The sequence below is a fragment of the Stegodyphus dumicola genome, chromosome 8, assembly GCF_044657685.1.
Source record: "Stegodyphus dumicola isolate Sdum_Otavi_A_Nest chromosome 8, ASM4465768v1".
NCBI lineage: Eukaryota > Metazoa > Arthropoda > Arachnida > Araneae > Eresidae > Stegodyphus > Stegodyphus dumicola.
In genome coordinates this window covers 112,786,680-112,814,032 of record NC_140775.1, presented here as the reverse complement: position 1 = coordinate 112,814,032, position 27,353 = coordinate 112,786,680, and the positions used below count along the sequence as shown (strand labels likewise).

Sequence of the window (27,353 nt, the reverse complement as noted above, 5' to 3'; positions counted from 1 at the left end):
TGCAACAAAGAGCCCCAGAATTTAAAATGGGTGATATAGAAAAACTAATTAAGGAAGCAAAGAAGAATACGGAAGTAGCACAAAGAAAACAGAAGCTCTATTATGATTTGAAACGACGGGGAGTAACTTATAAAGTAGGGGATGAAGTTTTAAAAATTAAGCATTCACTTTCTTCAGCACCAGAAGATAAGACTGCCAAATTTTTTCCACGATTTGAAGGACCATATGTTATAGAAAAAATAACTCACGCTGTAGTAGTGTTAAAAGCCAGAAATGGTGAAACCTGCTCCGCAAACATTGATCAAATCAAACCCTACTTCGATCGTAATAAAATGCAAATATTTTCAGATCTTTTGCAGGATCCGGCACGGCAGACACCGCAGGCACAAGCTCCAGAGGTGGAAAACGACAAGTACAAGGGCAAGCCATTAAGAGGCAGGAGCAAGTGAAAAGAAAATTTCCCCGCGGGAAAATTGAAGGTAGCAAGAAAAAGAAGCCGTTCCAACGTCCAGAAAAGAGAGTTCACGAACATCCCCAGAATGAAGAAGGGAGAAGGACGACGTATGTGAAGAGAACCAGGAGAAATGACGGCAACTATAACCCGGCTCTAAAACGGAAGATCTACTCATCCGACAAGACTCTTCGCAGCAAATGTCGCCGAACTGCGGAAGGGCCATCAGCGGCGGAGGAAAAGTTACAAGGAAAATTTGAACGGCCAGTAACGAGGTCCAAGCAGGCACACGAAAGAAGTTTCCCGGTTCCGCCAAGACCAGCTGCCATCAAACGGACAAGACCACAAGCAGAGGAGAAAAAGAAGGTATTCAAGGGTGACCGAACTGGTGAAAAAAGGAAGCTTCCAGAGCAAGGCACTGAAGGGCGAGCCCGTACAAGAAGGAGGATAAATCACACAACTATCTGCAATACCTTTAAGGACTGGGCCCAGAAAAGGATGTCCGAATATCACAAAGATAAGTAAAATTTTATGTTACTTTGCAAACTTAAGTTAATCTTTCATTCTTACTGCAAGTGGCAGATTTCAAGAAGTTTTACCTCATGCGAGGTCTACCTTTATCGTCAAAAGGGCGAGAAATGAGTTGTTACCGATTTTGGTATTATGTTTTTCAATTACTCGTACATAAAACTAAAGTTGATGTATAATAGCGTTGTGTAAAGACTTAAATATTGTAAAAAGTTATTGTATAAATTTTATTTAAAACATTCTAGCAAGAAAGAAGTTTTAGTCTGAAAGACTTTTTGAAATGTAGTATTTCAATGTAGAAAAAATTGGCACTTGCTTTGAAAAGAATAGAAGTTAACAATGTACTACTAATGTATGTTTTCAAAACGTGTAAATTAACGGCATGTTGATATGTTCTTATATACAATGTGAACTGTTATTTTAAATGTTAAGAAATACCGTGATATGGTAAAAGTGAATGTTAAAATTTCTTTTATTTGTGTGACTGTAAAAAGACTAAAGCATGGCGAATATGTGTTAAAGGTTGAATGATGTAGTTAGGCTCTCTGACGCTACACTTTAGAGTTAACCACTTTTAGAATAGTACCTCAGGGTTTAGAGTTGAAATTAGGGTGTGTTAAGAGGTCTTGTTATGTTGAATTTTAACACGTTAGTGTTTTGATTGTAGGAGGAAGTGTGGAACACGTAGACAGAAACACATTCGTGTTTGGTGTTCTTTTACAACACATGTCAGAGAGCACGGGGAGAGATAATTAAAATAGTCATGAATGAAAGAAGAATGTTAAGTGAAATATAATTATACATGTTACTTGCCATTTCATTGTGTAACATTTCATTAAACTAGTTTTCCTTCCAGATCTCTGGAAGGAACCAGATTTGAATAAGAGCTCCTGTTTGGATGCAGTACAGATGAAAAAAAAATTGTGTATCCTGGGAGCTGCTATTGTAAAAACAAATTTCTTTCTTTTAAATTTCTAGTTTCTAGCGAAAAATATTTGTAAAAGATTGGCCTCGCGTTAGATTCTAGAGCTAAAAGTTTTCAACAAGGTCGTTTTAGACCTCAGTTTCAAACTAATTAACTCTGGCGGGAAGTATGTAAGGATCTTAAGTTTTACTAACGTTTATTTTATTTTAAATCTTTACTATCACTTCTTATTTTCTACTTCCGGCCAGAATATTAAGCGTTAAGGTTTTTATGCAAAGTTTGTCTGGCGAACGCCAAGTATTTAAGTGTGGCCTTTTTGCCAAGCGAGAGAGAGGAAGCAGTGAGTCGAAGCAGGCCGCTTACCTTAGAAGTTTTACGCAGTTGCTTGTTGCCTTCCAGGCCAGAGGTTTTAATCCTCTTGATAAATTTAAACGTATTGTAGTGTTCACAGTTCTCTGTACTACATACGCTTCCTGTTATTATAAGGCCAATCTTCCACGTTTATTATTCTAAAGTTAAATTAGAGTTTAGTTTTATTTTTATACTTTTACGTTTTGACCCCAAGTAGCGGGTCGGTGTATTCCGAAGTACGGAAGTTTTTGTAAATAGAGAAAATAAAGGGTTTTGTATACCTTCTTGTGTATCCTGTTTACTTCCCACAGTTTTGAACATAGCTTTAGTAAGCTCTCTGTTCCGAGTCAGGTCCTTGCATGTTCCCGAAGAAGGTTAGAAGGAACATTGACCCTGATAACTTGAAAAATTTATTTTTCCAAAAGAATCACTTTACAGTTCTGAAACTTTCTACAAAAGTACTCGTACGGCTCTTCTTAGTAGAACAGAGCACAAACAGTAGTTATCAACTCAAACTATTAAGAACGTTCAACATAATGCAACGTAAAGCGCATTTAAAGAGCGAGTTTCTCTCAGTGCTCTAAACTCGGAACAACACTCTGAACTGAAAAATTAAGAAGGAATCTCTCTGCTGTCTTATATACTTTTCTCCATGCCGCAAGAAATTTCCAGTACCTTCCATTTCTAGAAAATTCTGGAAGGCATATAGGGGCTGGATACGGTTACAGTTAAATATAGGGATCAATTAATTATCATTTACAGTACCAATTACAGTTATACAGGGAGCGAACCAAAATTTCACGAAATGGTCGCTAAATTGGGCCACTTCTGGCGATTTTTTGCCAAATTTGGCGTTTAGAATTAGTCGCCAAAACCATCGCCAGCTTAATGATATCTTGCCAATTTAACAGATAGCCATTTACCTCAGAGTTATTTGTGCCAGTAAGCTTATTTTTCGGCAGAGCTTTGCTCTCTTCAGACTTTTCATGTTAACATTATACAAAATTCGTAACAGTATTTTGAAGCAGCTTAATGTAAAAAATAAATTTTGTTGGTTAAGTAAATTAAATCAGTGTTCAAGTTAAAAAAATAAATAAGTAATAACCGCGCTGTAAATAACAGAAGAATAAGCACAATAGAAATAAAGAAACTAAATTATAAATGGTATTAATGAACAACATTTAAGAAAGAACTTGAATGATGTCATTGAATTCAAACTCCAGATAAAAAACAGAGCTTCTAATTTTAGACCATACAATGTTCATATAATCCAGGATACGTATAATTAAATTATAGATTATTGTGAATAAAATCAACTGATAATTACTGTTGCATGATCTGCTTTCCCTGGTATTGTGCCACATTTTTTTTTATGTTTTTCCTGTTTTCGGTAGACGTTACATTACACCGCCCAACGGGACAGCTATCATGCTACTAGACTTCCCAGCTACTGACGTCGAGTTGGAATGAAGACTGATTCCTTGTGGAGGAATCTCCAAATGTCAGTTCCACCAGATCAGACAGGCATTTATTGATAATTAAAGTCGACCAAATTATATATAGTGCAGCAAAATTTACATGTCAGTTAGAAAAAGAAATTTTTAACAGGCAGCATTTCGCGAGTGAAAATACAATTTATCATTTAAGTATTGTTTAAATGCAGTACTTGTCTTAGGCTGATAGTTTGTTATAGTGATTTTTGGATCATTTCGAATTAAACAAATTCAACGTTTCATTTTAAACAGAATCCAGTTAACCCGTAACTTAACTGAGAGTTGATTGTACGCATCTTTGCGAAATTGGCATGCAAAATAACACAAACATTATTACATCTATTACAAAACAAATTACAATAAAAGCTTAAAAAACAGCATTAATAAATTACTCATAAGCTTTGTGCTTACAAATTAAAACAAAGTAAATAAATAAATAAAACTTTTAAATACTTATATTTCATAATTCATAAAACTTACAATCATCCGTGTTTTATTAGATCATATCTGTTGTGAAACTGATTAGCTGTATCTAACAAATATTAAAAACAAATCTCTTCATTTTGATGTACGAGACACAGATGGCGTTGGCTGTCATTGAAGTAGGAAGAAAAAAAGGGTTTTCCTTTCGACCTCGTGACGTGAACTGATTAAGTGTGTAATAACTTTCGGGGCCAGAAAAATTTCCCGACAATTGTTAAAAAATGTATATATTTTGTAGTATAGAGAGAATATAATTAAATAAATCAACATATTAGAGTTTTTATTACAGATTCAACATCACACTACCCAGGTAAGTGAGCAAGTTTTGTCTTTAGTTTTTCTGGATTGCTCGGTATCTGGGATGAGTGAAGGAAGTATTTTTATTTTAATGATATTTAATGATAAGACTATGTTTTAGTAATAACAAAAAGTGGCGTCTGCGACAGGACTCTAAGAAATAAACTTAAAAAAATATTTTAATGGTTATAGATAGTTTTTGATGTATTAAAGTATAATTAAGTTTAAATTAGAAACTATTTTTTGTAAAGCAGTTTGTTTTATTTTGAAAGTTAACTATGGAAGCTTTAAAGGCTCTGAAACTTAAACGGGCAGGTTTACGCACTTCTTTTACAAAAACTGCTAATATTTTAAAAACGGAATTAGTAAAAGAAGATTTTTCTGTAGATTTAGTACGAGATAAACTTACTAAACTACAAAATGTATATTCAGATATAAAAAATGTAGATGATAAAATTCTTGATTTGTTAGCTGAAACTTTAGAGGATGATGTTACTAAAGAAATCGAAAGTCGCGAGGTGTATTCTGATGATTTCATAACACTAACTCGGCAAATTAATGAAAAATTGCAATTTTCAGATGAAATCAATTTAGAAACAAGACCAAATGATGGTGCTGGTATTTGTTGTAGTAAGATTAAACAGTATAGACTTCCGAAAATCGAACTTAAGAAGTTTGATGGGGAATTGATAAATTGGTTACCGTTTTGGTCGCAGTTTGAGAAAATTCACACTGACCCTGATTTATATGAAAGTGACAAATTTTCCTATTTGATTCAGTGTATGAAGCCCGGATCACGTGCTAAAGAATTCATTGAAAGCTATCCGGTGACTTCGGAAAATTATGATAAAGCTGTTTTAGCTTTGAAGGAACGTTTTGGGAAACCTGAATTATTAGTAGAAGTGGATGTTAGGGAACTAATTAAATTAATTGTTTCTAATGTGAAGGCAGATCAAAAGGATAAATTACCTCTTGATAAACTGTATGATAAAATTGAAGCTCAGTTGAGAGCCTTAGAGTCTTTAGGTCTTAAATCGAGCGAAAACACATCGTGGTTATTTCCGATGGTGGAATCGTGTCTCACAGAGGATGTTTTAAAGGCGTGGCAAAGGAGTTCGCTCTTTAACCAGCCTGAAGGAACTGATCTTTCTCGCCTTACCAACTTAATGAAATTTTTAAAGTCTGAAGTGGAGGGTGAGGAGAGATTAAAATTGGCGCGTAATGGACTCGATGGTGTTAGTCGTAAAGAAGGATATCATGATAAAGCAAAGAGGGAAACAAAAGGTAAATTTAAATTTAAGAAACAGGGATATGTTCCCACTGCCACAGGTTTTCTTACAACCAGAGAACATGCATGTATTTTTTGTGGTAAAATGCATGATAGTAAAAATTGTTACGATGCGCGTTCATTATCTCTTAATGAAAGGATTTCTAAAGTTAAGGAGAAAAAATGCTGTTTAAAATGCTTGGAACCAAATCATATGGCAAAGTTCTGTAAACAGTTTGTTAGGTGTTTTGCTTGTGGTAAATCACACTCAGTTATTTTGTGTCCGGACATTAATAATGAAACTGAACTTCCTACAGAAAAATCAGAAATAGACAACATACATACGGCTACAGCCAGGCAAACTTGTACCGCTGACGTAGCTTTAATGACTTTACGCGTAAGAGTAGCTGGTGTCAAAAAGCATAAAGATGTTAGAGTACTCTTAGATTGTGGTTCCCAGAAATCGTATATTTTGAAGTCATTAGCCACTGAATTGGGGTTACCAATTATTTCCAAAGAAAATGTTGCTCTTACTTTATTTGGAGGTGCCAGAACAGAGGCAAAGATGCATAACAAATATTTGGTAAAATTATGTTCAGCCAGTCCGCGTAAGTATTCAGATCTAGAATTTGAATTTTTAGATCAAGACATAATATGTGGGGATATACCTCGGGTACCCAAGGGTCCAATATTAAAAGAATTAAAACGAAACAACATTTGGTTGTCGGATCTGGGAGCAGATTGTCCAAAAATAGAAATGCTCATCGGTAGTGATATTTATGGAAAAATTCTCACGGGATCAGTAAAACAATTAAAAGGAGGACTAACAGCAGTTTGTACAAAACTTGGTTGGACAGTTTGTGGTGTATCGGAGGAATTTGTTAATCACAAAGATAAAGATGCTTCCATTTTGTGTGCAAGTTTAGTGGGTCACGACTTTAAAATCTCCGATCTTTGGAGTTTAGAAACGATCGGAATATTAGATGCTCACCAGAATTCAACTAACGCTGCTGAGGAAGAAATTGCCCACGAACAATTTTTAAACTCTCTTTCCAGAAACGAAGATGGTCGTTATTGTGTCGGATTACCTTGGTTAGTATATAACGCAGAATTGCCATCAAATCGTCATGTAGCAGAAAAAAGATTGTTCAGTGTCACCCGAAAACTCAAGTCTTTACATAAATATGAAGAATATGATAGAATTTTTAATGAATGGATGGAGGAGGGTGTAATTGAAATAGTACCAGACAATGAACTGAATTATAAAGGGCACTACTTACCGCATCACCCAGTATTTAAACCAGACAGTGTCTCAACTAAGATAAGACCTGTTTTTGACGCATCATGTAAAGTTAATAGATCGCCCTCCCTTAATGATTACTTAGTAAAAGGACCAAATTTAATAGAAGAAATCCCTTCAATTTTGTTAAGATTTAGAGAAAAATGCTTTGGCGTAACCTCTGATATCCGGCGTGCATTTTTACAGATTGAATTACGGAAAGAAGATAGGGACTTTTTAAGATTTTTATGGTGGGAGAAAGATAATGTACTGAAGGTTTTCCGCCATACGAGGGTAGTTTTTGGAGTAAAGTCTAGCCCTTTTCTATTAGGAGCGGTTATTTCAGTTCATTTGGCACAAGTACCAAAGGAACAAAGTTCTATTGCTCAGAAATTAAATAAATCCTTTTATATTGATAATTGTGTGACTTCTGTTGATAACGAAAAGGAGCTTGTGAATTTTGTGAAATCTTCTACTGAAATATTAGCTGAAGCAAAAATGGACTTACGTATGTGGACCTATGGCCCAGTAGAAAAAGATGTGGAACTAACCCAAAGTACTTTGTGCACTGAGTCCACAATGGAGAATTCTGTACCAGTTTTAGGAATTATGTGGGACAGAATAGAAGATAACCTTTATATTGAAATTAAGACTGTATTGGTTTCGGATAATTTGTCTAAAAGAGAGGTTTTGTCAGTAACGCAGACAATGTTTGATCCTTTGGGTTTCTTGACACCTGTTTTATTGCCTGCAAAGTTACTGCTACAGGAAATTTGGGCGATAAAAGCAGACTGGGATACTCCATTACCAGATAGTATCAAAAGTAAATTTTCGAGGTGGTATAATAAATTACAAATTTTGAATAAGTTGAAAATACCGCGACGTATAGGTTTTGGAGATAGAAGTTCCTGGACACTTCATGTATTTTGTGATGCTAGCCAGCATGCTTATGCCACGGTAATATTTTTGAGATGCGAAACTAAAGAAGAAACATTAGTCAGTTTTGTAATGGCTAAGTCAAGAGTCGCACCCTTAAAAGAACTTACTATTCCCCGTCTAGAACTTATGGCCTGTCTTTTGGGCGTGCGTCTTTCCAAATATGTGACAGAAGCTCTTACATTGGATGACATCCCGAAATATTTTTGGACCGATTCCACCACGGCCATATCTTGGATTCAAAGAAATGATGCGTGGGGGACTTTTGTGGGCAATCGCGTGAAGGAAATTTGCGCTTTCACTAAAGCAAATCAGTGGTCATATGTACAGGGTCATTCTAACCCAGCTGATTTACCTTCTCGTGGTTGTTCCCCTCTTCAGTTTTTCGAATTAAATTGGAGAGGGCCTGTTTGGCTCAAAGACCCTAGAGATAGCTGGCCAAAATTAGAGGTTAAGCCAAATGAAACTTTAGTTTTTTCAGAGCGCAGGAAAGGCATAAATTTAAATGTAAATCTTAGTATAACTACAAAAGCGGATAAAGTTAAGTGGTGTGAGAAGTTCTCTAAATTTTCAAAAATGTTAAGAGTTTTAGGTTGGATAAAGAGATTTATCAAAAATTGTCAAAAGAAAATTGTAAATAAAGAGCCTTTTCTGTCTGCTTCCGAGATAAAGGAATCTAAAATTATACTTCTTTCACTTGTTCAGGGAGAGAGTTTTCCAGAGACTGGAGACTCCATCAATGGTCTTTTGACCGTACGAGATCAGAGTGGCTTAAGAAGAGTAAAAACAAAAATCACCGAACGAGATGATTCTTATGCATTCCGGTACCCGATTTTATTACCTTCTAAGCATTATATTGTTGACTGTTTAATTAGAGATTACCATTTAAAGCATTCTCATGCCGGCGTACAAGCATTAACTGTTATAATTAGAGAAGAATTCTGGATCATTGGTGCAAGACGCCGAATTAGATCGGTGGTGAAACAGTGCGTCCGTTGTAAACGATTTTCAGCAAAACCTCCAACTACTGCACCCATTCAATTACCATTAGACAGAGTTCGAGATGCGTTCGCATTTGAAGTTACCGGCATAGATTTATGTGGCCCTCTGATTCTCAAAAATAAAAACAAAACCTGGGTAGTACTGTTTACGTGTGCTGTATATAGATGTGTACATTTGGAACTAGTGACATCCGTAAGTACCGAATGCTTCATTCAAGCGTTTCGTCGGTTCATAGCCAGAAGAGGTCGGCCATCTACAGTTTATTCAGACAACGGCACAAATTTCGTCGGTACATCTGCATTGCTGAAAAAGGTTGACTGGGTAAAGGTAATTGCTCAGGAAACTTTGCATCCCATCACTTGGAAGTTCATTCCGCCCACTGCTGCTTGGTGGGGCGGATGGTGGGAGCGTCTAATCCGCACAGCCAAGAATTTGATTGTGAGAGTCTTAGGACAAGCTGCAGTCAATTACGATGAGTTACTCACCGTCATCTGTGATGTGGAAGCCGTAATAAACTGTCGACCACTAACTTATGTGTCAAATGACTCTGAGGACCTTCTACCATTAACGCCTTCCATGTTCTTACAGGACATTAAGGTTTCAGGTACAGCAGATTTGGATGCTTTAGATCGAAATAAATTCTTGGCTCGTCAGCGTTTCTGCCAGGAACTTCGAGAACAATTTCGTAGCCGTTTCCGCAAGGAGTACCTTGGACAGTTAGTACAAAAGCATGGACAGACGGACTGTGAATTAAAAGTTGGAGACATCGTGCTAATAGGTTGTGAGAACCTTAAAAGAGTGAACTGGCCAATTGCTCGTGTCCAAGAACTTTGTACAAGCAGAGATGGACATGTAAGAGTTGTAAAAGTGAAAACTAGAAATGACATACTGATTCGTCCTGTACGTAAACTGTACCCTCTAGAAGTGTGTTCCTGTACTAAGGATACCATTATTTGATTTTTGATTTTCCTTCTGAAAATCAAAAAGGTGGGAGTGTTGTGAAACTGATTAGCTGTATCTAACAAATATTAAAAACAAATCTCTTCATTTTGATGTACGAGACACAGATGGCGTTGGCTGTCATTGAAGTAGGAAGAAAAAAAGGGTTTTCCCCTTTCGACCTCGTGACGTGAACTGATTAAGTGTGTAATAACTTTCGGGGCCAGAAAAATTTCCCGACAATTGTTAAAAAATGTATATATTTTGTAGTATAGAGAGAATATAATTAAATAAATCAACATATTAGAGTTTTTATTACAGATTCAACATCACACTACCCAGGTAAGTGAGCAAGTTTTGTCTTTAGTTTTTCTGGATTGCTCGGTATCTGGGATGAGTGAAGGAAGTATTTTTATTTTAATGATATTTAATGATAAGACTATGTTTTAGTAATAACAATATCTGCCAATTCTAATTAACACCTTTTACTTTAAAAAGCCTTACTCACTACCCATAAAGTTTTAGTAGATTTAATTAACAATTTAAATGATAAAAACTGGAATGATTTTTAACATTGTTAATCCTATCAAATTACATCTGTTGTCATTGGATTAGTATAATCTAATGCGTAGGAAAAGAAAACAGAATTCCCACAATAGAATACATTTTATGCATTCTGCACCACATTTTTATAATACTTGATGCCAATCACGGCTGAATTAATTGATTAATATGTCCTCATTATCATTCACTTCCCATACGGTTGACGAACCGACAAGGCAGAACATAGGAGGATTCATGAGTGTAACTTTCTAGCACAGAAGAACGGAACCAAAAAAAAGAAGAGTGAATTTTCTCTCTCCTTTTTTTTTTTTTTTTTTTTTTCCTTCCGCTGCGATGCGTAGGCCGGAACTATCTCGATAACATCTCAACAATCGAGTAATGACCGCCGAACTTGCTGATATAGGACAATAAACGACTGCTGTCTTTTCGGAATGGTAAATTATATCTCATAAAACAAGCACTTTTTTCCTTTTGTAGGCGAGCCAATGAAATTGTTTTAAATGAAAATGTGATACGGTTAAGCTCTTGGAGACATACCTGTGGCTTCTATTCTCGATACTTGCGATCGTTGACTAACCAGCATAAAGCAACAAAATTTTAAACAGATTTCAGTACTCGGGCTTGGAGCGAAAACTTTTATCAATTACTCTGATTCGATAATCGGTTTTTGACTCAACACTAAGTTTGAGACTTGAAATAGATGACAGAATTTTAACAATTATTTATATTCTATTCTTGGAACTTACAGATATTTTCCCAATTACTCGTACTGAATGGGAAAATTCTTATTATGGTGCCCTGAAGTAAAGGAGTCTTTTTTAAGCAGATCTGCCCATCTTCGGAAAGACAAACCCGTAAAGGTGCATTCTTAGTTCAATTTGTAGCAGGTAAAAAGAAAAACATATTATAAAGGGATTATCATCTTTACGCCAAAGCATCGCTACGCGAGTACAATTTAACTTACTTACTCTGACTAATAACGCAAACCTGCCAGCAAGGCTATGCCAAGGCATAAGAGTGACTGCACTTTTTTAAATTTTGCATTTTCGAAGTTAAAAACTGATCTCATCAGTATGTGGGCAGGGCATCTAATGAAAGTTTCTCGCTTTTCGAATGATTGCTGACTTGAAGGCCTTTTCTTACACAGAAGTACAGAGCTGATCTTTGAAAAGGTGTGAACATCTGTATCGGAGGACAGCTTTGTGAAGGTTTCTGGTTTTCATAATAATAGCTGACTTGCGTTAAATGTGCAGGCATCTTTAAAACAGGGCACCACTATGAAAATATCTGTACTCAATAGTCGATTTGAGAAAGTGGCTGAATCTTTTAGCAATCATTCAAATTCTATACCCGAGTTGAGATTCGGTGTTTACAAGTTTCTTATGGATTACTCAGATCGATGCTCAATTTGAAACTAGGAAGTCTTTTAAAATTGAATGGACTAAATGCTCAGTTTGAGATTCATTATTTGATATGAGAAGTAAATGGGTCTGTTAATAGCTATTGGAACTCGATACTGAGGTTTGTGATTCGAAGTCGGTGAGTCTTTTAACAATGTCCTGGATTCTGTACTCAATTTGAGACTTGAAATCGAGGACCTTTTGAGGAATGACTCTCGGTTTGAGGCTTGGACGCAACGAGTCTTTTGACAGTAATACAGACAGACTAAATTCTTAAAACAGACTAAATACTGTTTTTGAGACTTAAAGGCAACAATAAATGAATCGTATTCGATGCTCAGCTCGAGATTTGGTATCAACAAGTCTTTTGACAAATATTCAGATTCGATGCCTAGTTTAATGATGGGAGTCGATGAATCAATTTTGATAACCAATCAATCTCGAGGAGTCCCGATCTCATATTTTACATACTTTAGGTATATCTGTATAAAATTATAGCATATATATCAGATTTGCCGAAAAGTGGAATTTTCCGAATAATTCCATTTATCACCATATTTCACAAAGTTCCCCTTTAATTCAGTCAGCGCAGTTATCTTTATTAAAAATAAGAAAATATTACAAACAGTGTTCATCAGAATTTTTTAAAGCGATGAAATCTCATATATGATCTTCGAAATGTAAGTCTTGAAGATATCTAGGATTTCCTTTCAATGCTTATGGACTTTTAGAGAAACATGTCACATATTTTGCAACAAACATAATAATTAAGCTTTTTTTTCAAGTAATTTTTTTCAGTTTTGTTAAAACCAAATCGCATGTAATGAAACAATTATAGAAAATTTTTACATCTTTCACGCTGAGAATCGGAATGGTTTTTTCCATAAATTAGAATCTATTTCGTTTTCCCATTATAATGTCCTTTTGTGTCAATACTTTCATGTCGATGGTCAACAGACTTTCTAAATAAATTAGCGTCGTATTCTTATATTGCGGTAATGCTGCTCTTTAATCAAACGATGTTTTGAATTTGTGTCGCTAGTAAAGATATATCCTTGCCATTAAGGCAGACATGGAAATACAAACAGCGAGAAAAATATTGTATTTATTTGATGAAATTCATAACAATTTTTATAAACATTACTTCATATTGTGTACCTTGATATAGAATAATAATTTGCACGTCATAAAACAATGAGCATTTTTACTGGTTCTTTACTTACTTAACTTTCGAATACTAACCTCCTATGAATTTTTTTTTTTTTTTTTTTTTTTTTGCTGAGTAGGACAAAAAATTTAAATATTTTTCAACTCAGAAGCTGTCGCAGATACCCATTTGAAAACTCTATATGAGTATTATTGGGAATATTCTGGCAATATATGTAAAATTTTTATTTCCCATCAGTATAGTTCTGAATTTTCTGGAATTACCAGATACAGATTTACTCACTCTAATATAAACCTAATACATTTTTAGTTCTTGAAATCAAATTTTGATTAATCTGTAGAAGCATTTCATATTTACATGGTTATAAAATATAATCCTTGTTAAAAGCGAAAAGAAATGTAGGAAAATTAGAATTAATTAAGAAAATACAGAGATATACTCAGTCTCTTATGTTATTTTTTATGGCTAGTACTTGTGGTGTTTTCCTTTACTAAAATGAAAATTTAGTAAGAAGTAGAATTTTGCGGATATGCGACGTCGAGAGCTCAGAAAAAATTTTAGGCATGTCAGTTCGTTGTCACGTGACCAGAAGCTAGTTCGAAGAATGACTAACGTCTATTCTTTTGATCTGATTCTACTTAGCAGTTCATGTGATCTTATTCAGCGGGTCTCACTAATGGATATTTGATTCTACATGGAAATCTAAATGCAGCAACAAAAATTTGAATAAAAAAAAGGGAATATAAAAAGTTAAGCTATTAAAAAAATAAGAACAGCCTAAAATACTTTAAATGTTTCAAAATATAGAATACAAGTGTAGAATATTAAACAACTCAATTTTCTGAACTAAAATATGATTGAAAGTTTAAGACAAATTTTAATTTTGGAAACATTTTATTTGTCCCAAATTTGGTCTTGGAGAGATGACTAAAGGACCCACAAAACCGTGGCTATGCAAACTACTTGCCGATTAATTTTAAGGATGTTTACAAGAGAGGATTGTGGTATGACTTAGAGATATCTAATTCGGCTCATCGAAAAAATAAGTGTTGTAGAAAATCATTTCAACAGCAGTCAGCTAAAGCTCCAGCAGATGAATACTCCAGGTTTGATATTTGGGCAAATATTCGCGTTAATTTTTAATAAATTATTTATGTAAAAAACTTTTAGTTTGATTTTTCGAAGACTTCGGATTATCAGAATTCTAGTAATCGAAGTTTTGTTCTATATGACCTTAGTAATTTCTTTAGTATCCAATAGACTCGAATAATCTAAATTACATGTACTTTATATAAATTTAGCTTTATTCTCTCCTGATTGACGAAGTATAGCATACTTATAAGTTATAGCATTAATATAATAAATAAAACCAAAATATCACTGAAAAATTAAGATAACTGGAAAAAATTTAAAAATTAGTAAATAAGTAGAACAAATCTTAAAAGATCTCAACCTGAAAGTATTACCATCTAATACCTCGAAGATTTTATGTTCAAAGTTTCCAAAACTTAAAATTTTTTTTAATTAGAAATAGGAAAATCATACGATTAAACAGAAATTTTAATCTGATCTTGGTTTGAAAATTTCAGTTTAACTCCTGAAATAATTTTAAGCTAATAAGTTACCATAAGCCTACTTCTGGTTCGAGAATAAGTGCTCCAGACATTATTGTAAAAGTTTAGAACATAAAATCTTATATTTAAAATGACAAAGTTAAATAATAGAAAAAAGTATTATTTCACCCTGAATTATTACCGCGTGCAGAGTTGTTCATTTACTTAATAAGGAAAAACCTTAATGATTCAACAAGTAGTTATACATCTACTTCACCGAGCCCATGAAGTCTGCAGCAAATCTTTCTTTCGATTGGCAATACTTTTGGTTCTGCCAAGACAAGAAACTCAAAGGACTAGACCCTCTTCGAGGTGTTGAAATACTTAAAAATGTAATTTGAAAAGAAAAGAAAATCTGAATGCATAAAAAGTCTCCCTAGTTCTTAAAAGTTCTGAAAATCTGGTGACTAAGATGCAGGTAGATAGATCTCTTAAAGAGGCTTCAAGTACGTAGACATGATAAACACATTCTAGAAGAACATGACTACCGCAGCTGTAAATCACATTTGGAACAAGTGCTTAAATATCTTTACGATATTGTTTTTAAACTATCCATGTTCAGTCAAAATTTAAATTAAAGAGTTTGTTGAAAACTGAATAATTAAAAAAAGTGTAAGGAAAGGTGTTTTTGTTAATTGTGCTTTTGATGATATAAAATAATCTTTATTCCAAATGTAGAGAGATCTTTCCTGCAAAAGCAGTTCCAACAGAGTAAGAATTCTCATGTTTGAACCAATATTATAATTCGCGGCTAACAATGCCAAAACATCAACCCTTTTGTTTCAAAACTTTTCATAATGCCTACAAGCATAAGCAAAATGAATGCGGATGTCAAGAGTTTGTATAGTTTTAATAGTTGCCTAAATTTACTTCAACAGGTCAAAAATTCTTCAGTATCACTTACGATTAACATTTAAAACCATTAATAGTCAATATCGCAAAGGAAGAAAAGAAAAGAAGGAAACTACTGCACGTTATAAAGAAAGCATTATTATTACTTCCAAAACAATAACTGAGAGGAGAGAGTTTTGAACGTATTCGCAATATTCCTTATATCATCAACAAAAAATTCTCCAGAGAAAATTATATACATTGAATTTTTTCCCACGTCATTAAAGTCTGTTTATAATAAGAAAATGAACGAACACAATACACTGCAACTTCAACTTCGAAGGACGAAACAGTAAACGATCGCTCGAGAAAACCACTTTATGAGTTTCTTTTGTTGTATCTCGAAGGGCAGGTGTACATTTTTTGAAAAATTCGCTGTGATAAACCGGTAATCGTCCTCGAACACTAACGCAAATGTAAAGAAAAAGACATTTTTAAAATGTGAAAAGTGGCGAAGACAGATATGTCCTTCAGAATGACATTTTCTGTTCGATATGTTTGCGTGTTGCTAAACAATACATTTTATTTTCAGAGAATGAATTCATTTTTTATATTAGGCATGGAAATGTACAGGCAAAATCACGAGACAAAGACATTTTGCAAAGTACTCATAAAGCATATGAGAAGAAAAGAGGAAAACTACTAAGTAAAAAAAAGATGAGTGAAAATAGTTACATTAAAGTTAGTAAAGTATACTAACTTTAATGAACTAATTTAAAAATTAATCAAAGCTTATGAAAGTAAACCTTAAAATTTCATCCATGAATGTTTGACTATTAATTGCATTTGCCAAACATAGGAGACTAAAAAATGTACGCTTTTTCGAAATACGCTGTATTTCAACTAACGTCAGTTGAAAATTATATTTTACTTTAATTTGTTACCGTAGTTATTAATCAAGCCTTCAAAAAACTGAAGTTTAATTTTGTTTCTCAGCGAAAGTGTGCACCTGGCGAATTTCTCTTTTTGACTTAAGAATCATTTCTAAGGAGTTCTTTAGAAATTCCAAAATTTTGGACTCTTATGTTACGTTAACGTAGCCCGTTATTTATCATTCACGCTACATAGAAAATGTTACTACAGTGAGAGACAAAAAATTATTATCTTATCGATATTGGTACGACTGCCTTAATCTCTTAAGTTGGAGCATCATGTGTATGTCTCATTAAAAGTAAAAAAGAAAAAGACATGTCGATCCCTGAGACAGGTCAAAAAGTAGGCCTTTAAGAGCGGAGCTTGTCAGTGAGCCCATTTTTTACTTCTAAGGCGGTTCTTGAAGGATATAAGGTATTTTCTCACTCCTTTCGCATGCTTTCATGGTGTAAATGGAAGGGCGATTGACGCGTGTACGAGAAGTTCGGATTTCGAAGGGCACTGCTGATTTCTTCGGATTCCTGACATCGATATAAACCACTTACTGTACAAAAGACGTCCGAACTAAAAGGTGGTAGACGATAATTCGTCACCACTAAGATTTGCTCAGTGGGTTTCTTGATCCCCAGTCGTCCTTTAAAAAGGGGGAATGTATATTTTCTTCTTCCTTTTCCCATACCTTTGCGGTGCAAAAGGAAGCACTGTCGACTTCAATTCGGGAAGCACAGTACCAATTCGGGAGGTCCGGAGTTCGAAAGCCGGCGAAGGCACTGCACATTCTTCACGTATTCTACATCGAAAAACCTGTAGGGACATTAGGTTATTTTGAAGCCGGAGAGAGGAAAAAATGAGCAATGCCTCGCCGGGAATCGAACCACGGACCTCTGGAATGCGGTTTTAGGGCATCCAATCGCCAAATCCTGGGTGTGGAGAATTATCGTCTACCACCCTTTTAGTTCGGGTGCTACTGTAGAAGTATTAGGTATTTTCTTAAAGCAGGAGAAGCGAAAAATGAGCAATGCTCTCACCGGGAATCGAATCACGGACCTCTTGAATATGCGCCTAGCGTGCAGACCACTACACTACGAAGGCATGCTTAGAAAGCGGGAGAAGTACCTTATAAAACTAATGACATTAACAAAGAAATCAAATCTAATCCAGCGAGAGCACAACTGAGAAAAGCAAAAGACTCTTAAAGCTTTACAGACTGTAGCAATGGAAACACAGCTTTTATATATACTGGGTAATTAAAATTCTTGCCTGTTATTTTATTGCAGTATTCGTTTTATTATAGTGGACTGTAACTGAACTTCTGCAGAACAGAAGACCCATTTAAACTTTTCTGGGGTACTGCGTAATGCGATCTTTCAGGGGCTCCAGTATTCACTTTGTTTGCTTCTTCTGAAGGAAAAATAAGATTATTGGGAGTTTTAAAGTTATAGTTAACTAACCATCCACGGTTTCAGATGATTTGTTTTTTCTGTATAGGTGACCGTTTTTCAGAGGTGATGTTTAATGACGATGCGTATGTTACCAGAAATATTAGTTACTTTCACAGGTGATCTTTGGGAAATGGTCGCCACTACAGGATTCACTGTATTTTGAGATCTTTTTAAAAGCTGAGCCTTAGAACCTGAGAATATGGCTGTAAGCATAATGCATGAATACTCTCAAGGAGGGATATCGCAGAAATCAATCCGAAAATTCCTTTTTAGCATTTTCTTTTAATTAAATGGAGGCCCACCAGCGGCCGAGCGGTAAAGTCCCTGAACACTGGTAGTTCGGTCCGAGGTTCGAATCTCGCGAACGGGCTGGCTGCATGGGCGTTTTCGTGGTTTTCCCCATGTGTAACGTGTATACGAGCCAGTTTCCCTTAGAAAGTCCTCCACGAAGGCATCCCTCCCCTTAGGCAGATAGCCCTCGAGGCTTTGCCATAATCTCACACACACACACTTTTAATTAAATGGTCAATGTTATTGATTCTTTCTTCGAATCAAACTCGTTTGGATATTTTCTTAACATTTGTGAAATCGTTTAATTATTTTCAAGCGCTTACCTCTGCAGTGTAAGTTAATCCTCCTTTATATATCAGTGCGGTATTCCGTTCGCTTTGATAACGTTTTGATTGACAGATACCCTTTTTTTTTTTTTTTTTTCCTTTTTCTTTTCTGGAATGCTTGTGCCCACAGTTACATTTGAACTGAATTAGAATTGAAGAACTGCATTAGAATAGAATTTGCTACACTATAAGTTGTTTACCTCAGATGGCGAAAACAGAGTGACCGGAATTAAATTGAAAGAATAAGGTGAAGTATTTGGGGGTTCGACGTCAACAAGCCGATATAGCCTTATGTTGTCATCGAGACACCAGACAGAAAGCTTCTAATTGACACACCTATGGTGACTGTGTTCTATTCAGAAACGTTTGATACTGTTGATGGTTTCTCGTTTCCTTTGGTTCATAACTGAGAATTTCGTTATAATTTAGGTTAATTATCAAAATAATGTGGATCCGAAATTTCTGTCATGGTAACTATGGCTCGTTTTACAGTTTGTGCAAGCCACAAAGCCTAAACGGGTTAGTGCACGTTTCAGAGAGCTTATTTGTTCTAATAGGCATCAGACTGGTTCTACAGTAAATCCACACGCACAGCCTCATGATCAGAATTCAGATGGTGAGTCATCCGCTTTTCATGCTTCTGGATTACAACGCTGTTAAGTGTCCTCAACACTACCCCAAGATTACATACATAACGTGCATTTAGATTTTTCAGTATGAAAACAAAAGCATCTTGGACTAAGATCCCGAATGACTAAGTTTTCATTTTTCATCATGCTTTGAGTACCAATTACAAATTTGTTAGCATTATTTTGGTGTTCAATGACGCCCCGTTTTTCCTCTTTGAAACGGAAGATCCAGTCTAATGAGGTTTGAATCTATTACTCTGAGCCATAACCAACTACTTAGTCTCTCAGGAAACTTGGAATAGAGATAAACTTTAGGAATAGAGCTAAGCCGATCTACCTCTATCGCTAAAGGTTGATCTAATTCCAAATGAAGGCAAATACTTCAAAAATCTACAAAAAATAATCATTTTATTTACAAAGCAATCTGGATTGCATCGATGGTTCACTACTAAGTACGTCGCAAACTGAAAAACTAACATTCTTTCTCAGAAGCGAAGCGCCCTTTAACGGCGATACAGAAATCACTGGTGGGGTTTTTCCACACTCCCAACCTGATAATTTTTGCAAAAATTATCAATATTTCTGCATACAAATAATAAAAATGTAAGAAAGCAACTTACATATCAAGTACATTCAACTGATGTAAATATAAACTGCAAAGGGAAGTTCTATAAAATAAACAAATATAGTTAAATGTATCAATTTAAATGTTACTCAATACGTAAATATTATTTCGAATTACAAACAGTAAATTATTAGTAATAACTAAACTAATTATCTGAAATAAACGTTAGTGAACATGAAATGTAAGAAATAAAATTAAAAGGTTACAAAATGAGTTCATTTTCAATCTGATAGTTCAAGGGGGTATATTAATTGCACAGGTCTCTTAAAGTCCCCATTCTTAGCTTTTACCACACATGATCGTACAAGACCATCACGTCCTTTAAAGACTTCAATTACTCGACCTAAATCCCGGAAGAACTTAGATTTAGCTGTTCCTTCAAGTAAAACTATATCACCAATTTTAAGAATTTTCTTGGCTTCTGGTGTACCAAAGAAGTGAGCATTTCTTAACTCAAGAAGATACTGGTTTTTCCATTTTTTCCAGAACTGTTTTATAAGTGTTGTCTGATATTCTTTTCGTTTTATTAGACTCTTTCTTGTTGGAGATTTATTCAGGATCTCAGCAAAGTTGTATGGATATTCATCCTTATGTCCGATCAATTGAAAATCAGCCGGCGCAAGCGGTTCAGGTTCATGTAAATCGTTGTAAACGTAAGTCAAAAGACGTCTATTCGCAATATTTTCGACCTCTGTCAACACAGTCATAAATTCTTCAAATTCAGTTGAGCTCTGCCTAATATCTTTTTCAACGGTTCCTTTATGGTTTTCATAAGGCGCTCCCCACCATGGAGCAAGCTCGACGATAAATTTCCAAGTTAAGCCTTCATTTGCTAGAAAATTTTAAAAGTCTGTACCTTTAATTATGCTGTAAAAATACTGTAAATATTTAGCAGCATATTTGAAAGTTTTCGCGTTGTCTGAATAAAAGGTGAGACAGTTTCCTCTTCTGGAAACGAAACGTTTGAGAGCCAAAATAAATTTGTTTGCAGACATAGTGGAAATGAGCTCTAGATGTAACGCTCGTTTAACAGCGCACGTAAACAATACGATGTATGATTTCTGAATGTCGTTTCCAGACCTGATGTAAACTGGACCTGTGAAATCCACGCCTGTAACATAGAAAGATGGAGTTTCAACAATTCGGTCTTTAGGTAACTGTGCTGTCTTTTGTTTCACTGGTTTTACTGTGTATTTCCGACAAATTAAACAGTTCCCTAAGACTTTCTTTACCAACTGACGGCCTTTAGGAATCCAAAATTTCTGTCTTAATTTGGCTAAAGTTGCTGCAACTCCCGCATGCAGAACGTTATTATGTTCCCTTTTTACAATTAATTCAGTAACTTTGGAATCTTTAGGAAGAAGAACTGGATGTGTCTCGTCAACTGTATATTCGGTTTCTTCTAATCTTCCCTTAATTCGAAGAATTTTATTTTCATCAAGAAACGGTGCCAAGCTGAATATATTAGAACTTGGAGAAATTGACTTGTTAGATTGAACAGCCTTAATTTCAGGTGTGAAGAAATCCATCTGGGCTTTACGAACACAAAAAATTTCAGTGTCCTGAATTTCAGAAGCACTTAATGTTCCACTATTAGCAGGCAGTTTTCTTGCTTTAGCAACGAAACGTCTAATCTATGCCATAAGTGTGAGATATTTCAGCACATTACTGAATTTTGTTATATCCAATAGTTGATCATCTCTTTTCACAACAATGTCATGAACAGATATCTTACTACGGCGTTCTAGTTGTTTATCGTTTCCCACATCAAACTTCGGTTGAACTGGCCAGTCTATACGTTTGTTTTGTAACCATTCTGGTCCAAACCACCAAAGTGAACAATTTCTTAAATTAGCAACAGCAGTTCCTCGTGATATGAGGTCGAAGGGGTTATCTTTCCCACCGCAATAATGCTTTATTATTGCCGTGGGATTATTGCTGGATTATTATTATTAAATTATTGCTTTCAGTCAGTTTCTGAATTTCATAAACTCTGTTTTTGATGAAAGATTTAAATCTTTCAGGAGATCCATGAATCCAAAAATACGTTATTTGAGAATCAGCCCAGTGGAAGAGGATTACTTCGTATTTTAAACATTTTGCGATTTTATCACTCAATCTAGCGGATAAAAGCGCACCCAAAAGCTCCAATCTAAGAAGTGTAAGAGATTTCAAAGGTACAACTCTACTCTTGGAAGCAACAAAAACTGTTTGAAAAGTTCCATTGTTCAAAACTATTCTTAGATAACCACGTATCCATAAGATTTCAAACTAGCATCAGAAAAGCTATGGAGTTCTATTTGTTTCACATCTGCATCGGTGATTCAGTGGTAGAATTCTCGCCTGCCACGCGGGCGGCCCGGGTTCGTTTCTCAGCCGATGCACCATATCGCAAAAGGTTGATCTAATTCTAAATGAAGGCAAATACTTCAACAATCTACAAAAAATAATCATTCTATTTACAAAGCAACCTGGATTGCATCGACGGTTCACTACTAACTACGTCGCAAACTGAAAAACTAACATTTTTTCTCAGAAGCGAAGCGCCCTCTAACCGCGATACAGAAGTCACTGGTGGGGTTTTTCCACAACCTCCTTCTGAATTCAACTATAGCTATGTAGTCAGAAAGGAGACTGGCACCTTACATTATATTTTATGTAGGTAGACAATGTCTGATTAACGTGAGCCAGTGCCTTTGTGCAGATTTTAAAATTTCAGTGGATTAGATAAAGAGAATATTACACAGCTCTATAAATGAAATTTTGATGATTTTAAAATTTAAACAAGCACCACGAAATATAGTTCATGTGTTCATTTATTTCACGAAGTAATAGGATGTACAACGCCATTTATTACAGTAGTACCATTTATTTCTTCAGCTTCTTATATTTTGCATGCCGCAATTTTGAAATATTCCCCATATGTACAACTACGCATGACTGTTTGTACAGTATTGATTGCTGCAATGGCAACTATTTTCCATTATGCTATCCTGAATTCTTCACTATTTCTAGAAGTATTACTCTTATGTGCAATAACTTCAGAAGTCCCAGAGATATTTAGCTGTATTTTGACAAGTCTAGAGAGCATGCCCGCCATGGAATATTTCCAAACCACACCACCAGGAAACATTTGCTGATGCACAGTCATGAATTTGTTTTTGACAGTACAAGATGTTGCTCTATCCAGCTGGAAGCTCTCAGGACCTATTTTAAGATGTCTCAGTTCCAGAGTTAAGAATATGGTAATTTTTAAAAAAATAATCCTAATTAAAATGGCAAAAGAAAATATTTCCCATTCTGAAAATAAATAAAGTAAAATAAGGAATAGTTGCAATAATATCACGGGAATGAGAAAAGTATTTAGCATTTAAAAAGCCGGACAAATTCCAGGTAAATTCTCCTTACCTTTACCTGCAGCCCTTCGTTACCTTATACATCATTTTACAAGCGCTGAATTTGAGTCCGATGACGCAACACCTTTCGTAACTCACTGTAGAAAATAAAAATAAAATCAAGGTTGAAAACCTTACCGATGACGCTGAACTCTTCTTCATTAATAGGATGATTGCGATAGCATATTATCGCTTGCTGCCGTTTTGCGTCATAACACCCCCTTATGAGTCGAACAGTCTTTGTTCGAACCAAACGATAGAATTTCGGATGATGAAGTGTTTCATTTCTTTTGTCTTCGGGCGGATAAGTATTGGAAACTAGGAGGTGAATAACACTACAAACATGTGCGTTCAGTTCTTCGTTTATCTGTAAGAAATTTCTGCATTTTTTGCCGAAAATGATAACAAAACGATATTTAAAGTACACAGCTGTTGCCAAGAAGAATCGCTTGGAAGATGATACTGGCAAGATCAGTTTTTCGTGAACTTTATATCAATTTATCTTGTTCACTTCAGCAAAAAAAAGGGGGGAGGGAGAGAATCATTTCATGTTAACGTTTGAAGCAAATTTAAACTGAGCATAAAATGTTTTTTGTTAAAATTCAATTCCTTGTGTTATTTCTGTGTTATATGAGTACTTTTAACGTTTCTTAAAATTCTGTATACGTTCCAGTGCAAATTTATAGGCGAGTCGTTGTTTTATGTTCGATCACATACAATAAAGGATATTATGTTAGCTAAAAAAAAAATATTTTCTTTCTTACTTTTTATTGCATTTATCTAAAACCGTGTAACTTCAAAGGATTTTTTATGTACTATAAAATCCTCTTCTTCTACGAATAATCTGTTCCTTAACGAAGAGAATACTTGTTTGACTCCTCAAGGAAAAGAGATCATCTGCCTGCCTCTTTCGAAATGCAGAGCTCTTCTTAAAATGCACCATTAATATTTTCACCTAATTTTAAACTTCATATTGATGTATTTCTCTTTTATATACTTATGTAAAATCGATTTCAAACTTTTTTTTTTTTTTTTTAACTTCTACACCTGCTAAGTTTTTTAATGCAGCTCAAAAATATCCTAAGTAGTATTCATTTTACCGAAAGAAACAACCTACTTAAATTCCTATCTTTTATTCATACGTATTCAAATGAGTAAGATATTTCATATTTTAGTTTTATAATTTCATATTTCATTATTAAATTAGTTTTATAATTAAATTTCATTATTAATTTCATATTTCATTTTATAATTTCATATTCATTCTTGGGTTAAGACTTATTTGTTTAACTTTAGTCTGGAATAACATTCTCGGTCATTTATCTTTTCTCCGTAAATTTTGCAATAGTAATAAAGCACTCAAGAAAAGGAGCTTGTAGATAAATTCAAAGTTATGCTTTCATCGTGATTTTTATGTGCGAGAAGAAAAGTAATTTTTTAAGGTTATAAAATTAATTGTCAGTTAATATTGATATAATTTTTTGTAAATATTCAGTTTGTATTTTTGTTTTCTGCATCCTATACATAGTTTTATTTATTTAATGATAGATTTAGGGCATTTTCTCTAATGACTTTTATATTTGCTTATTGTGTATTTTGTCTAATTTCAGATGTGTGCCTTTTCTGCGTTTGTATTTGCTTATTTCGTGTATTACTTCGTACAGCTTTTAATTCTTCGTCGATTAACAAGTATTGTAAAGATAGCTCGAATGACGAAAATATGTGCAGAAACACCTGTACCAGACCTTACTGGCTTCTGGTTAATTCTCGAAAACGTGGTTTCTTAGACCTAGTGTCTTTTTTTAAGCCCAAAAGGACGTTAAACCGAATGGGCTATTCGTCTCGAAACGGGATTTTGCGTCGTCCACTGTAAATGGCGAAATTGTTGTGATCAAATACTATCTTTAATCTTGCATCTATGTACATAATCTCTCCATTAAATTTTGAATAACGTAAAATTGTTCCACCCAAAAACGTCCACATGGAAGCCCGATTTTTAATTTCAAATTTTGCATTTCCTCTTTCATAAAACTTAATGAATTTGTGATTAACAAACTCAACGATTTGAATGCGAGCAACGGCAATAGTGGCAGGAGTGTACGGAATAAAACATTTTTATCTCCAGCCCGCAAGACTGTCTACCGGAAATTCTAAAGATACGTTGTTTTTAAAATATTTTGTGATTTTGCTATTAAATTTAATTGTATGCGAGATAAATTCAAAGAACGTCATATTTAATTATTAAATTTAACACATAAAACATTAACAATAAAAGGCAAAAAAAAAATTAAAGCCATCTTACTAAGAATACTGAATATTGATATGGTGAACTGAGAAAAGACTGAAGGAAAAAAAAGTATGCCAACACTTAACACTCCATCGGGAATTCTAAACATATGATGCTACACTGCTTTTAAAATTTTTGTAGTTTTGCTGTTGAGTCATATATGGAGTAAGTGCAAAGAAAATGAGGCTTAATAATAAAGCTAGCAGGAATGAGTGCAGCAGCAGAATGGTAGAATGTGAGCTCAGAAAAAGTTCTTTGTAGTTTTTTGAGCTCTTTGTAGTTTTGCTGTTGAATCATATATGGAGTAAGTGCAAAGAAAATGGGGCTTAATAATAAAGCTAGCAGGAATGAATGCAGCAGCAGAATGGTAGACTGTGAGCTCAGAAAAACCTTTACAAATCCTTTTGGGTGAATCTCTAAAATCTGAACTCTTTCAGATTTTCCTTTTTTTTTTTTTTTTTTTTTTTTTTTTTTCCCCTATTCATCTGGTTCAATTACTCTACCAAACATTAACAAGAACAGTATCTACGTAATTCCTTAAAAAGATTTTCAGCTCTTTTTTTAAGGCTTGAGAAAACATTTTAGAATATTATATTTGTTTTGAGAGGGGGCAAAACAAATATCTAATGGCATACAAAAATTTTCCTATAGATATACTCGCTTTAAAATAGTTTTCCCTTACACTCTCTCTCTCTCTCTATATATATATAAATAAATAAATATGCAGTTTGCACCTGCTCTCAGTTATTAAAAATTTTCCAACAGAAAGAGATATACTAGCTTTAAAATAGTTTTCCCTTACTCTCTCTCTCTCTCTATATATATATAGACAGATAGATAAATACATATGCAGTTTGCACCTGCTCTCAGTTATTAAACTTTCTAAATCTTGAGGCACTACCGTTACTTTAATTATTTAAGAATGACACATTTCTTTTCAAATGCGAATTAGCATTTTTAGCTGTTTCTTTTTTCCATGGTGTCAGACGTGTCTGCAGATTACACCATATTACACCTGATTTAAACCATTAAACCGCCGGCTTCCATTTTCCTGAGTGCAATGCGGCCTAGGAAATTGATAATTCTGGGAAGTATTGCCAATCCAAGATGATATAGCTCTTTTATTTATATATCATAGTGTAACATTAGATTCTTTTGGAAGGTAAAAAATTCAACGACTTAAAAATAATAAACATAATTCTCAGTAGTTATCATTAACATTTATGCAATTAGCATAAAAGGTATTTCTAAAGCCGTATTGTATCCTTCCTCGAGAGAAATATTATTTACAGTCATATCATTATTAAAATTAACTAAAAACATTTCGAACATCATTAGATATGGATTTTGAATACACACAATTTTTTTAATAGTACAAGTTACTTTTAAATGACTGTCGTGTTTTTAACTATAAAATACGTAAGTGATGATGCCAAATGAAATGATGATGAACTAAATGTTGCTAACGTTAGTCATTGCAATTAATTAAAAATTATTATTTTGTTAACATTTAAATGTTATACATTATAAAATAAATAATTTAAAACTTGTTATAATAAAATATTTCTTGAAAATATCTCACATATTTTCTGTTCATTTTCATGGCTCATTGCTTCGTATTGTTTGAAAAATACGACCTTTATTTATTTTCTTATTTGCTATATTCTTTATACTGCTTAACTCTATTACAATACAATTATAAAACGTAAAATTCTTACAGTAGATATTTTGTTTTCTCTTACGTTGTATAATTTCCTTTTTTCTTTTATTATGGCAATTTTCTTTACTCTATAACATTATAAAATATTTTTTGGAAATTTTAAGAGTATAAAATTTGATGATGAAAGTATTTTTTCTTCTTCATTTAATTTTTTTTAAATAAGGATAAAATAACTTAA

The 27,353-nt window shown here is 34.2% G+C and overlaps 1 protein-coding gene across 1 annotated transcript in view; it reads left to right on the top strand.

Annotated features, from left to right (window-relative positions):
- Nucleotides 1–4,394: 4,394 nt before the first annotated feature.
- The window catches only part of LOC118193572 (uncharacterized), a 42,498-nt gene continuing 19,539 nt past the window's right edge, over nt 4,395–27,353 (top strand). The window contains exon 1 of the mRNA XM_085822296.1: nt 4,395–10,293. Coding sequence (XP_085678422.1) covers nt 4,807–9,969 — 5,163 coding nt within the window. The 5' untranslated portion in view covers nt 4,395–4,806 and the 3' untranslated portion in view covers nt 9,970–10,293. The remainder of the gene's footprint in view (nt 10,294–27,353) is intronic.